The sequence below is a fragment of the Lepidochelys kempii genome, chromosome 16 (assembly GCF_965140265.1).
Source record: "Lepidochelys kempii isolate rLepKem1 chromosome 16, rLepKem1.hap2, whole genome shotgun sequence".
NCBI classification, from domain to species: Eukaryota; Metazoa; Chordata; order Testudines; family Cheloniidae; genus Lepidochelys; species Lepidochelys kempii.
The window spans coordinates 16,618,655-16,630,522 of NC_133271.1; the positions used below are offsets into that span (position 1 = coordinate 16,618,655).

Below are 11,868 nucleotides of genomic sequence, written 5' to 3' on the forward strand. Positions count from 1 at the left end.
TCGCCAAGGGAAATTGACCCACACTACCAATTATCTCCTCCTAACCTTAAAGCCAGTTAAAGGCAAGGTACGTGTCTATATGGTGCCTTGTTTAAACAGCCATTGTCTGCTCACATTTGGCTCCAAATGTGTTTGTCAAGACTGGCATGTTTCCATGATTTTTTACATTCTAACATATTAAAAGGTACAGCATAGCGCTACTGCAGGAGAACTAGATGACTCTACGCTGAGGGTTAAACCTGAAAAATGCATAGAGAACAGCAAAAACTAGTTCTAATCTTTTAATGATTTACAATTATTTTTGACACAGTTAAGAGCATTTAAAAATGTAAACTGCAAATATCTTTCAATGGCAGCCTAGACATTTTTTTAAAATTCACCATCCCATCAAAAAAATCTAACTTGTGTATTCAGTTATACTGACTTATTTTTTCCATGTGATAGAGCCAACACAGCTAAGCGTGAAGTCAACTCTAATCTGACATACTTCATCAACAGAATAAAATTCACCATTAAGAAAGGATTCTGCAATTAGATGTACAATCCAGAAAGACCCCATCTTGACATTCACATACCACAGTGCTGATAGTGTGTTCTGCCCTGTGCAAGACACAGCCCCGGCCCCAAGGAACCTGCAATGTTTTTCTGGTGTCAGACACAAACATAGAGCCTCCTGCTGTCTTTCAGTGGCTTTTTCAGAGTATAACAGTATTCTAAGAGAGCTTACCTACCTTGAAACCTGAGTGCAATCTGCCAATGTGATAGCCATCCATTTGGCTCTTGTGTCAAGTGCTAACCCCTGAGTAATGAAAGATACTAAGGCACCAAATAAGCGTAACAGTTTTTACAAAACCTGATGATTAGAAATATTTTCAGGACTAAGTTTCAGTGCGGAGGGCTCTCCTTTTTTTGAGGCTGGGGACTGACACACAATCTTTGCAATGCCATATAATAACTTGTAACTTGTAATTAAACAGGTTCATTTCACTGTCCATTCTGCTTAAACTGAAGAAATTAAGTTTACTCGTTAGTGTCATCTTAGATAAAAATGGAAATCTTCCCAGTATCTTTAATACAATACCTGCACCTACTTTAACACTTTAAAAATAAAGAGGAGACTTTCTCCTTTTGAGTTAAAAAGTAAAATAAGTTGAAAACCTAAACAGTACGAAATACGGTAGTGAGGAAAACATCAAGACATGGATTTAGCAGTACTATTACCAGCTGGGCAAGGAAATAAGGATTCTGGCTCCAGCCCACTGTTACCAGTTAAAAACCATCTCAGGGCATACAGAAATACCTCCTTCACTGCCACTCACCCATTTACTATTTTAATTTAAGAATATGTAATTAGAACAATATTTTGAGGGAGACTTTTCCCAAACACAAGCTATAGGTGAGAGTTAGAGCTGAGTAAGTGAGATGCACAAATAATGCAGTTGACAAATGTTACTTTTTTCTGTTCAAGAATGGTTTAAATCTGAGAAATCTATATTCACTGAAAACTCATGAATTTCTGTATCGAATAACAGTCTATGGTAGGTTTTAAATGTGCATTTCATTATGTTTAAGTCAATGGTATCATTTTGTTGACTTGTATCTAAATAGCCACCCCATCACAAAGCATACGTTTAACAGTTCAAAACTTGGATTTGGTGCATAACAGCTTTTTCTCAGGCATATTAGCAGTTGTAAAGCTCAAATCTTAGTGGAAGGCATGAACCTTCTGCATGCAGTCAAACTGAGGTTTGCTTTTCATTGTCCAAATATTCATTCAAAACTTTCCACTATTTTCCCACTAAGGCACATCGGTCCTGACAGTAAGAATTATCCTGAAGAAAGGCCACATTGCCTAAACTGATTCTGGCCTGATTTATCAATAATGAACTTTTTCTTTTTGCTGCTATTCCCTAGAGTGGATGTGGCACCAACTGAGGAGGGGAGACTGAGAAAATAAGTGAAAACAGCTATTCAGGAAGTCCCTGCATTTGCCTCAAGAGTTTTGATGAATATGATTAGCAAAAAGATGTAAAGACTAGCATACACATTCACTCAGACCAGAAATCATCCCTTCCTTGCTGCCCAGAACCAAGAAGTCCCCTTTTAATAGAAGTTATTTTACTTGGATATGAAGAACAACCATAGAGCCACACTGCCACTTAATCTTCTTGTAAGCAGACTTGCTCCTGCAGATGGGATAGTTGTACAAGTTGCATGGTTCATTATAGACTAAATTCCCCCTCCATTGAAGCAGTAGGAAATGGGTTACAACACAAGTGCTTTCTCTAACAAATCACACAGAGGTGGTTCCTGAGAGTCCTCTAAATTTCTTTCTTAAAGCCCTTAGCACAGATGCACCATGACAAGCAGCCTCTATCCGTTAAAACCTGAATGACTAATTCAGCAAGAGGACCTGCATTTCAGTTCATACTGTAGTTGTACTTTTTCCCTCTTGTAATCAAACTTGGATTACATCATTAAATCCTACATTCTATAATTAAACAGGGTCCCTATCCTCCTGAAAGTATATTTTCTCCCATGTAACGAGGCGGCAGGCACAGAAGAATCTCCAGAGGTTGAGAATGACACCTTGGTCAAAGGGGTTGTCTGACTCACAGTGTCGGAGGTAGGAGATGCGATGGTGTGACATGAACTCCCAGGTGGTTGTGTTACATGAGACCAAGTACAAGTGTGAAACCAGCAGCAGCATCACTACAATGGTGAATATGGCTATCACAACGAAGGACAGGAGAAGGAAGATGTTGTGCTGCAGCCACTCCCAAGATTGTTCGACGTAAAGGCCTGACCTTTTAATTAAAAGAGAAACATGGCTAAGTCACACTGGGTTAGATTATACAAATCAGCTTGACTCACAAATACTGCACTCCTGATTTGCATGCTGATAATATTTCTGCGGTGTTTTACAGCTTCAAAGCATTGTATAAACTTCGACAGCAGCTGCAGCACCAAGACTCAAAACAAAGCTAAGTTCTAAATACACTGGAACAGACATCGGAAAAAGATCTTGGACATCTATACCTCTGTACAAATTAAGTTCTCCTGACAATTAGAGTGTCCACTGGCACTGCATGAGAACAAAGCCAGGAGACACTAACAGAAGATGGTTTATGGGGAGTTTCACTTGCCTGCCATTTAAAAATATAGGTTGCACGATAATTGAGGGAAAGTTAAACAGTCACCAACAATGCAAAATTATTTTATATTTATTTAGTTTAAGCTTAAAGCTAAGCCATATGGACTGTTACAACCCAAAATATCAAACTGCATAACTAATCACCTCAGTTCTGTCAACTGAATAAACAGTACATCACTGTTGAAAGTCCCACAATGTTCGTACAAAGTGGAAAGAATGGCAGCTGACTTTAAATGGAATATATCTACTGCCAGATGCCAAAGCCTGCTCCCCTCTTTTTCCAGAAGTTTTGATGTTACTGTTACCTCTGGAAAAACCAAGGTTGTATTGCAAGTAAGACTACCTGCCCCTCATTTATCAGGGAGTGTATGTCCTATATCTCTGGTTTTAAGTGCTGTAGCTCAGGTAACTGTTTGACAATTTAAGTCAAATCACATTTCCAGCTTTTTTAAATGATCCCCTGTTCTAAAATTGCCTTGTCCATCTGCTCCCACTGCCTGAATGGACTCAGGCTTTTTCAGTGTTAAGGCAGTTGTTCTCAACCATGGGTATGTGTCCTCCTGGGGGTACATCAACTCATCTAGATATTTGCCTAGTTTTACAACAGGCTACATAAAAAGCACTAGTGAAGTCAGTACAAACTAAAATTTCACTCAGACAATGACTTTATACTACATTATGCATTGTACACTGAATTGTAAGTACAATATTTATATTCCAGTTGATTTTATAAGTGTATAGTAAAAATGAGAAAGTAAGTAATTTTTCAGTAATAGTGTGCTGTGACACTTGTAATTTTATGTCTGATTTTTGTAAGCAAGTAGTCTAAGTGAGGTGAAACTTGAAGGTACGCAAGGCAAATCAGACTCCTGAAAGGGGTACAGGAGTCTGGAAAGGTTGAGAGCCACTGTTTTAAGGAACACCACACCCTCTTGCTTAAGTGGATATGTTAATCCTCAGTGGCAATAATCAGATTGGTGCTGTGAGGAAAGCTGGTTACCGTGTACAGGCAAGGAGAGAACATACCAGCTTAACTCCAGCCGTTGCTATCTTGCTCTACATTCCGCAGGATTTTGGAAGGTCCAGCTCTTATCAAAACTCTCAAAGACAAACTGTCTCTGCCAGAGGCTGCCACTTAAAGTTCTTACCACGCAACATGAAAGGCCCACAAGAGAACCACAAGCTGTACAGCCAGGTAGACTATAAAGAGTGGATGATTCCTCTCTCCTATGCAGTTCTCAATCCAGGGACAGTGATGGTCATAACGACGTACGCAGTGCCGACACAGCTGGCAGTGCTTGGCTCGCATTGGTTGCTGTGGAATAAGCAGATACTAAGAATAGTCTACCCATATCCAATGCCCTATTTTCTATAAAATAGCTGGGAAGTCATCCAGGTCAATCCTCCTGCAAAGTGAGACAGTTCCCTCTACTCTCCCTTCAAAAACAATTATTTTAATACTTGTATAATGCCTTACAAAGAAAATCATCCCCCTTTTACAGATGGGGAAAAAGGAGGTTAAATGACTTGCCCATGGCCAGTACTTTGCTATAAAACTTCCCTTAACTAGCTACAGAATAAAGTTGCAAACATATAAGGAAAGGTATTAGCTGAAACAAGAGCTCAATACAGTGAACTGTGGATATTTAAGAAAAAGGTGACCAAAGTCTGACAGTGAAAAACTAGGGCACCTGCCATTCAAGGGAATGTTTTGAGTGTGTATAAGAAAAGGTTTTTGGTTTTTTTGGTCTTTAGGGGCATGTGGATGAGAGGGTAGGAGAGAAGTATCCACTCCTCTCCTGATATTGGGAGGAGGGCTGGTCCAAGGACTAATGGGGAGGCATAGTTGGGGAAGGGATGATGGCAACAGGTGACATGCCCCCTTATTGAGGTACACATACGGTCTGCCAGTCTCTTATCTATTTCAACAACAAGCTGGCTGATAGCTCTTTCTGCTGGTCAGTCATCAGGTATTTACAGAAGCTGGAACAACCCTGGATTGTATAAAACTGACAGAGACTGCGACTGAAAACAGGCATTTCTGGGCTTCAGGGATGCATATTCAAGAACTAATTGGATGAAGGAAAAAAAAGAGCAAACTATGCTTTTTACAGTTAAAACTAGCTTTTCTTTGGTCCTAAGCATCTAAACAAGCTCATACCTGCCAGAAATCTGCTCTTGCTACACAATCCACCCAGATGAACTCTACCTTTTGACTTTACTAAGACGCTTTCAAATAAAGTCTTTGAAGATGCAGTGAGGCCTCAGTTGACATGGCAACAAGGAGGCAGGAAGCAGGGTTTTCCCCAATGTAGAGTAAGAAGAGAACAGTACTTTTTGTGAACTGCCAAGAATATTTGTATTAATCTTGAAAATTAACAGTTTCCCATTTAAAAATGTTTAGTTACACAGACTAACACAGCTGTTACTCTGAAAAGTAGAGAGTTGTCACTTTGGATGGGCTATCACCAGGAGGAGAGTGAATTTGTGTGGGGGGGTGGAGGGTGAGAAAACCTGGATTTGTGCTGGAAATGGCCCAACTTGATGATCACTTTAGATAAGCTATTACCAGCAGGACAGTGGGGTGGGAGGAGGTATTGTTTCATATTCTCTGTGTGTATATAAAGTCTGCTGCAGTTTCCACGGTATGCATCTGATGAAGTGAGCTGTAGCTCACGAAAGCTCATGCTCAAATAAATTGGTTAGTCTCTAAGGTGCCACAAGTACTCCTTTTCTTTTTGCGAATACAGACTAACACGGCTGTTACTCTGAAACCTTTCATCTCAGGATTGTACCTGAACCCAAGTTTCTAATTCTTTCTGCTCCTGCCTTGGCTTTTCAACCAAGATAATACTGTAAGTTTACAAGAAATGAGTGATGCCTCCAGCCAGTTCAACAGCTGAGTGATGGCTAAGCATAATAATGTGCTGGGCAATAACAAAAGATAAGTAGCCAGATGAGCACCAGCTCACCAAGCAGTTACCCCAGTTCCTTGACCAACTGCTGTACACACATACCTTCAGCATGCAGTATCCACAGCGCCGCAGCCAAACATTGCTTGGAAATTGAGGCATCATTACTCTTTGCTCTTCATTCATCCCTACCTACAAAAAGGTGATAAGAAAAAAGAGGGGACCTAAGACTATTTCGATATGCCAAGCTAGGGGTGATTCCCAGTTTGTACATACATCCATACACTAGCTCTCGTCAAGCTAGCACGAGTATAAATCAGGGGTAGGCAACCTATGGCAGGCGTGCCGAAGACGGCACACAAGCTGATTTTCAGTGGCACTCACACTGCCTGGGTCTTGGCCACCGGTCCCGGGGGCTATGCTGCTGGCCTGGGGTTCCGGCCGTCAGTCTCGCTCAGCCCGCTGCCAACCCTGGGACCTGGCCACTGGTTCGGGGGGGGGCTCTGCAACTGGACCCAGGCTGGGGCTGTGAGGGGTGCAGACAGGGACAAGAGGGGGCACAGCTCAGCATCCCCACCTTAAAAGTTGTTCCAGCGCCACCGTACTGGGATATTTTTAAGTCCTGATTTGCTGCTTACATCACTATCATGCCACGTGGAACAGCACACTGCGTTTGACATTGAGATTAGAATGTACATGCAAGAACAGGAATCAGAATTTTCTGACATATTTCAAGATTTCCAGCGATTTGGTCCAATGCTTCCTTTTATAATTAAACCTGAAAAGTTCAACGAACACGACTTGAATTTGTCTGTATTTCAGTGGACGGGTGTTGAAGATTTTGAAATGCAGCTCATTCAGTTAAAAAGCTCAGAATTGTAGGCATCAAAGTTTAGAGATTTGCGGAGTGCACTTGAAGCTACCGAGAGAAATCATGGGGCATCTATTCTGACCTGCTGGACATCCGTGCCCATGTTTAACTGTTTGAAGAAAATCGCGTTTGCAATGCTTTCAGCATTTGGATCCACATACTGTGAACAGGTATTTTCACACATGAAATCTGTCCTCTGTCCCTCTCGGAGCCAGTTAACAACTGATCACTCAGAAGCCTGTGTGCAGCTTAAAGTATCCAAATACGTGCCAGACATTGGAAAACTCAGCAAGGAAAAGCAAGGGCAAGGATCACACTAAACTGATAAGATCTGCATTTTAATTTAATTTTAAATGAAGCTTCTTAAACATTTTAAAAACCTTATTTATTTTACATACAACAATAGTTTCGTTATATATTATAGACTTATAGAAAGATACATTTTAACAATTTTAGAAGGTATTACTGGCATGTGAAACCTTAAATTAGAGTAAATAAATGAAGATTCGGCACAGCACTTCTGAAAGGTGGCTGACCCCTGCTATAAATAGTAGCACAGCCATATAACACAAGCAGCAACAGCAAAGGCACAGTTTAGCGGGGCAGAGTACAAACCCGCCTGAAACTGGTATTTGGCACAGCTACTATTTATACTTGCAGTAACTCGATAAGAGCTAGCTCAAGTACATGTACGTGAGCTGGGAATCACACTTGTAGCTCATAGTGTAGACATCCTAAGGGTGAGCAGCATGGTTGATTTGTACTCCAGACTCTGGAGAGAGGGATGTAAAGTGTCTCAGCAGCCATTAGTCAGCTGTCTTTTTTTTATACAGTATTATAGTCACAACTCTCTCACGGTTTAAGAACATTAAACATAGAGAACAATTCCCTGAGAAGTACAGAAGCTGTTAAGAGACAAAGGAGACAGACCCAACACACTGTATGACAACCTCAGCAATGCAGGGAATCCCATGAAATCCTATTTAATACAATTGATACACACACATAACTGTTCAGAGAGTGGGGCTATTTTAGCCATTGACAACCAGATAGGGTGTGGAGACAGAATGAAACTTTGGCATGGAGCTGCATAGGATATAAGTAGTAGGAAGACTGCTCTATCTGCCTCAAAATACAAGGGAAATGCATTTGCAGTATAAGCAGTGCTAGTTGTTATATATACAGATCAAAATTCACTTACGTTTTGGAAGATTAAAGTGATAATGGATATTAAATTGCTTGTACAAGGCAAGATAAGGTGTCCAAGCATGTTAAAGAAGGATACATATAAAATACCTGGAAATATTTCCATCTAATTAAAGCACTCATCTGATTTTTGTACAAATAGATCTTTCAAGAGGGATACAGTAACAGAACAATTACCTTGTTCAGTAAATACAGTTGTAAGGAATATTTTCCTTCCAGAGTGCACCTCTTTCCTGGTTTTCATATGCACAGCAATTGGCAGTAGTGAGGGAATATAAGGCAGCTATCTGTTCTTCTCAGTAAAACAAAGTGGGAGAGCACGTGAGTGCTAGGGGAAATTGAGAAGGGGGCATGGTATGATAAATGCACCTAGCAAAATTGTGATTCCTGAGGTTCACTTTATAGAACCTAAACTCCGTGACCTCTTCTGCTTTTGTACACATTTTAAGAGTCCTCTATCCTAAATGTCAAGACAGTTTATATTGCATATTCTTATCCAGTATGTTGCAAAGAAAACCCAAATCTACAGGTTTTATAACCAGGAAAGTTGGTTCCCACTTTCCTTCATTCAGTCAACTATGATTCAGGTTAACAGAATGATTTACCTTCTCTTCCTCATCAGACTCAACAAAGCCTGGATCCATGAGAGACACTACAAAGTACAGCAAGACAGAGCATAGAACTAGTAAGACAAATATCAGTGGCTGCAGCAACTCTCCATGCTCTTCCTGCTTTCGCAGATCTGAAAGAGTAAAGAGAAGGAGTAAGTCCATGTGAAATGTTTGGGGCAACAAGTTATTCTCCTTGATCTTATTAGCTATAGGATTCAAAGTGGGGCTGAATTCCATATTAACTGTGGAAAGTATGCCTCAACTGCTCAGGAAGTTGGGACCCATCACGGCTGTCCCCTCTGTAAGGGGAACTATTTACAGAGAGCCCTTACAACATACTTAAAAGATCAGCAAACAGCTTCCCATTGATTTGCAAGACCTTCCCCAAACACTACCTGTACTTCAGTCTCTCTTCACCTTCTCCTGCTGTTCTGCAGTGTGCTGTATAAAACTATTCTAGAATTATTATGATAGCTGCATTTAAAAACTGCCTATCACTGCAGCATCTAGGTGCCAGAGTAAGATTCAGGGTCAAAGAATCCAGTAAAAACAATATTTATATATGAAGAGATCAATACTGATTATGTTAAGCATTATATTAATCAAATACCACGTAAGGTACTTTTTATTATAACCCCCCATGGTTTATAGGTTTTCCATTATAGTGTGTGACTAGATTAGATTGTAAACTCCTTCGAGTAGGCACCAGGTCTTCTCAAATGTCAAATACCAACCCTCCTTCCCGCCCTACAAACAATAAGAGTGAGGTTTCCCATCTATCTGAGTAGGACAGGGATCTAGTTGTATTGGGTAGGGATATAGCAGTTTCCTCTGCTCTCACTTCCCCAGCTTGGAGGTAATTTTTTTTCCTGCCAGATACGATGGTGCACTATTGCCAACTTCAAGTGTCCAAAAATCACAAGTCTGGCTCCATCAAAACATATTTTTAAAAATCTCTTATTTGAAGGTAATGAACAAGGGCGGCTTTCTGGTTTTTGAGTCTTCAGAGTTCATATTTTCATATTATTCTTCTAGCCCAGAGGTGGGTAAACTATGGCCTGCAGACCACATCCGGCCCAGCTCCTTTGAACTCCTGACCCCTCCCCTGCAGTTACGCCGCCATGCGGGCAGCGCGGCTTGTGCCCACCCATGTCCCAGGCTTTCCAACAAGCCTGTCCTGCCGCTCTGAGCGGCATGGTAAGGAAAAGGGGGAGGGGGAAGGGGAGGTCCCAAGGGGCAGTCAAGGGACGGGGGCGGTCGGATGGGGCGGAGGTTCGGGGATGGGGATGGTCAGGAGACAGGGAGCAGGGGAGTTGGATGGGGGATTGTATGGGGGTGGGGTCCCAATGGGGGGGCAGGGAGTGGGGGGTTGGATGGGGGTGGGGTCCTGGGGGGGCAGTTAGGGATGGGGGTCCCAGGAAGGGGTGGTCAGGGGACAAGAAGTGTGCAGCGGGGGGTGGGTCAGGAGTCCCGGGGGGGCTGTCAAGGGGCAGGGGTGTGGATGGGGTCGGGGTGGTCAGGGGACAAGGAGCAGGGGGGCTTAGATAAGGGGTGGGGTCCTGGCAGGTGGTTAGGGGCGGGGGGGGGTCTCAGGAGGGGGTGCTCAGGGGACAAGGAGCAGGGGGGTTGGATGGGTGGGGGGTTTTGAGGGGGCGAAAAGTGGGAGGGGGTGGATAGGGGGCGGGGCCAGGCTCTTTGGGCAGGCACAGCCTTCCCTAACCGGCCCTCCGTACCATTTTGCAACCCCGATGTGGCCCTCAGGCCAAAAAGTTTGCCCACCCCTGTTCTAGCCAATGAGGGCCAAACACTTTTTAAAAATGAAAGCTGTCTCCCAATCGCATGACTCCAGGCGATGGGCCTGTAAGAAAAGCAGCCAACAGCGCGAATAATCCTGAGCTGGCAAATCTGGGTGAGTTGGAGAGGGGGCCAAAAAAGCAAGTTCATGGCGGGAGCAGCCAGGCCCTTCCGCCTGTGGCCCCGGGGTCCGAGGGGCTCATGTCCGGTGCTTAGGGAGCGGCCCTCCCCTGGCGAGGGGAATCCCGGGGCGGCCCGAGGAATGCCGGCTCTCACCTGTGCGGTGCAGGAAGAGGGCCAGAGCGACGCCCCAGCTGATCCCCGTGTGCGCCACCCTTACCAGGTAGCCGCCGCCCCGTACAGCCCCCTGCCCCATCGCCCCAGCACAGGACGGGGGGGCGGCGGCAGCGCCCCGGCTCCAAACCCGGAAGGGCCGCGCCGGTTCGCAGGGCGAGGAGCGAGGGTTGGCCGGGTGGTTGCCATGGCAGAGGGGGTGGGGCTTGAGCTGGATGCCGCGGCGGGGGGTGGGGCGTAGTTCTTAAACCGCATTAACAGTTGTGGAGCCGCGGGGGCAGAGCACGGCCGGGGTTAAACTCGTTGGCTACCTGCATTGATGCCTGCTGGGGCACCTGCGGTGGAGGGGCTCCTTCACTCGCGCTGTGTAAGAAAGGGCTGAGCCTGGCCAGCAGATCAAGGGAGGTGATTGTTCCCCATCTATTCTGCACTGGTGAGGCTGCATCTGGAGCACTGCCTCCAGTTTTGAGCCCCCCCACTACAGAAAGGATGTGGACAAATTGGAGAGAGTCCAGTGGAGGGCAATGAAAATGATCAGAGGGCTGGGGCACATGACTTACCAGGACAGGCTGAGGGAACTGGGCTTGTTTCCGCTGTGACTGCAGAAGAGGCGAGTGATGGGGGATTTAATAGCAGCCTTCAACTACCTGAAGGGGGGTTCCAAAGCGGACGGAGCTAGGCTGTTCTCAGTGGTGGCAGATGACAGAACAAGGAGCAATGGTCTCAAGTTGCAATGTGGGAGGTCTAGGTTGGATATTAGGAAACACTATTTCACTAGGAGGCTGGTGAAGCACTGGAGTGGGTTACCTAGGGATGTGGTGGAATCTCCATCCATAGAGGTTTTTAAGGCCCAGCTTGACAAAGCCCTGGCCGGGATGATTTAGCTGGTGTTGGTCCTGCTTTGAGCAGGGGGTTGGACTAGATGACTTCCTGAGGTCTCTTCCAACCCTGATCTTCTATGATCTCAACCAAGGCTCTGCAAATGGAGCTCAGGCCAGATCCCAGCACAATTAATGCTTTTTATTT

General features: G+C 44.2%; 1 protein-coding gene across 1 annotated transcript; it reads right to left on the reverse strand.

The window, feature by feature from the left end:
* Nucleotides 1–276: 276 nt before the first annotated feature.
* ZDHHC12 (zDHHC palmitoyltransferase 12) lies at nucleotides 277–11,023 on the reverse strand. The gene is made up of 5 exons (XM_073314387.1): nucleotides 10,825–11,023; nucleotides 8,749–8,885; nucleotides 6,172–6,258; nucleotides 4,303–4,469; nucleotides 277–2,807 (listed from the first exon to the last, which is right to left on the reverse strand). The coding sequence occupies exons 1-5, from the start codon at nucleotides 10,922–10,924 to the stop codon at nucleotides 2,498–2,500; spliced, it is 801 nt and encodes a 266-aa protein (XP_073170488.1). The 5' UTR covers nucleotides 10,925–11,023; the 3' UTR covers nucleotides 277–2,497.
* Nucleotides 11,024–11,868: the final 845 nt, after the last annotated feature.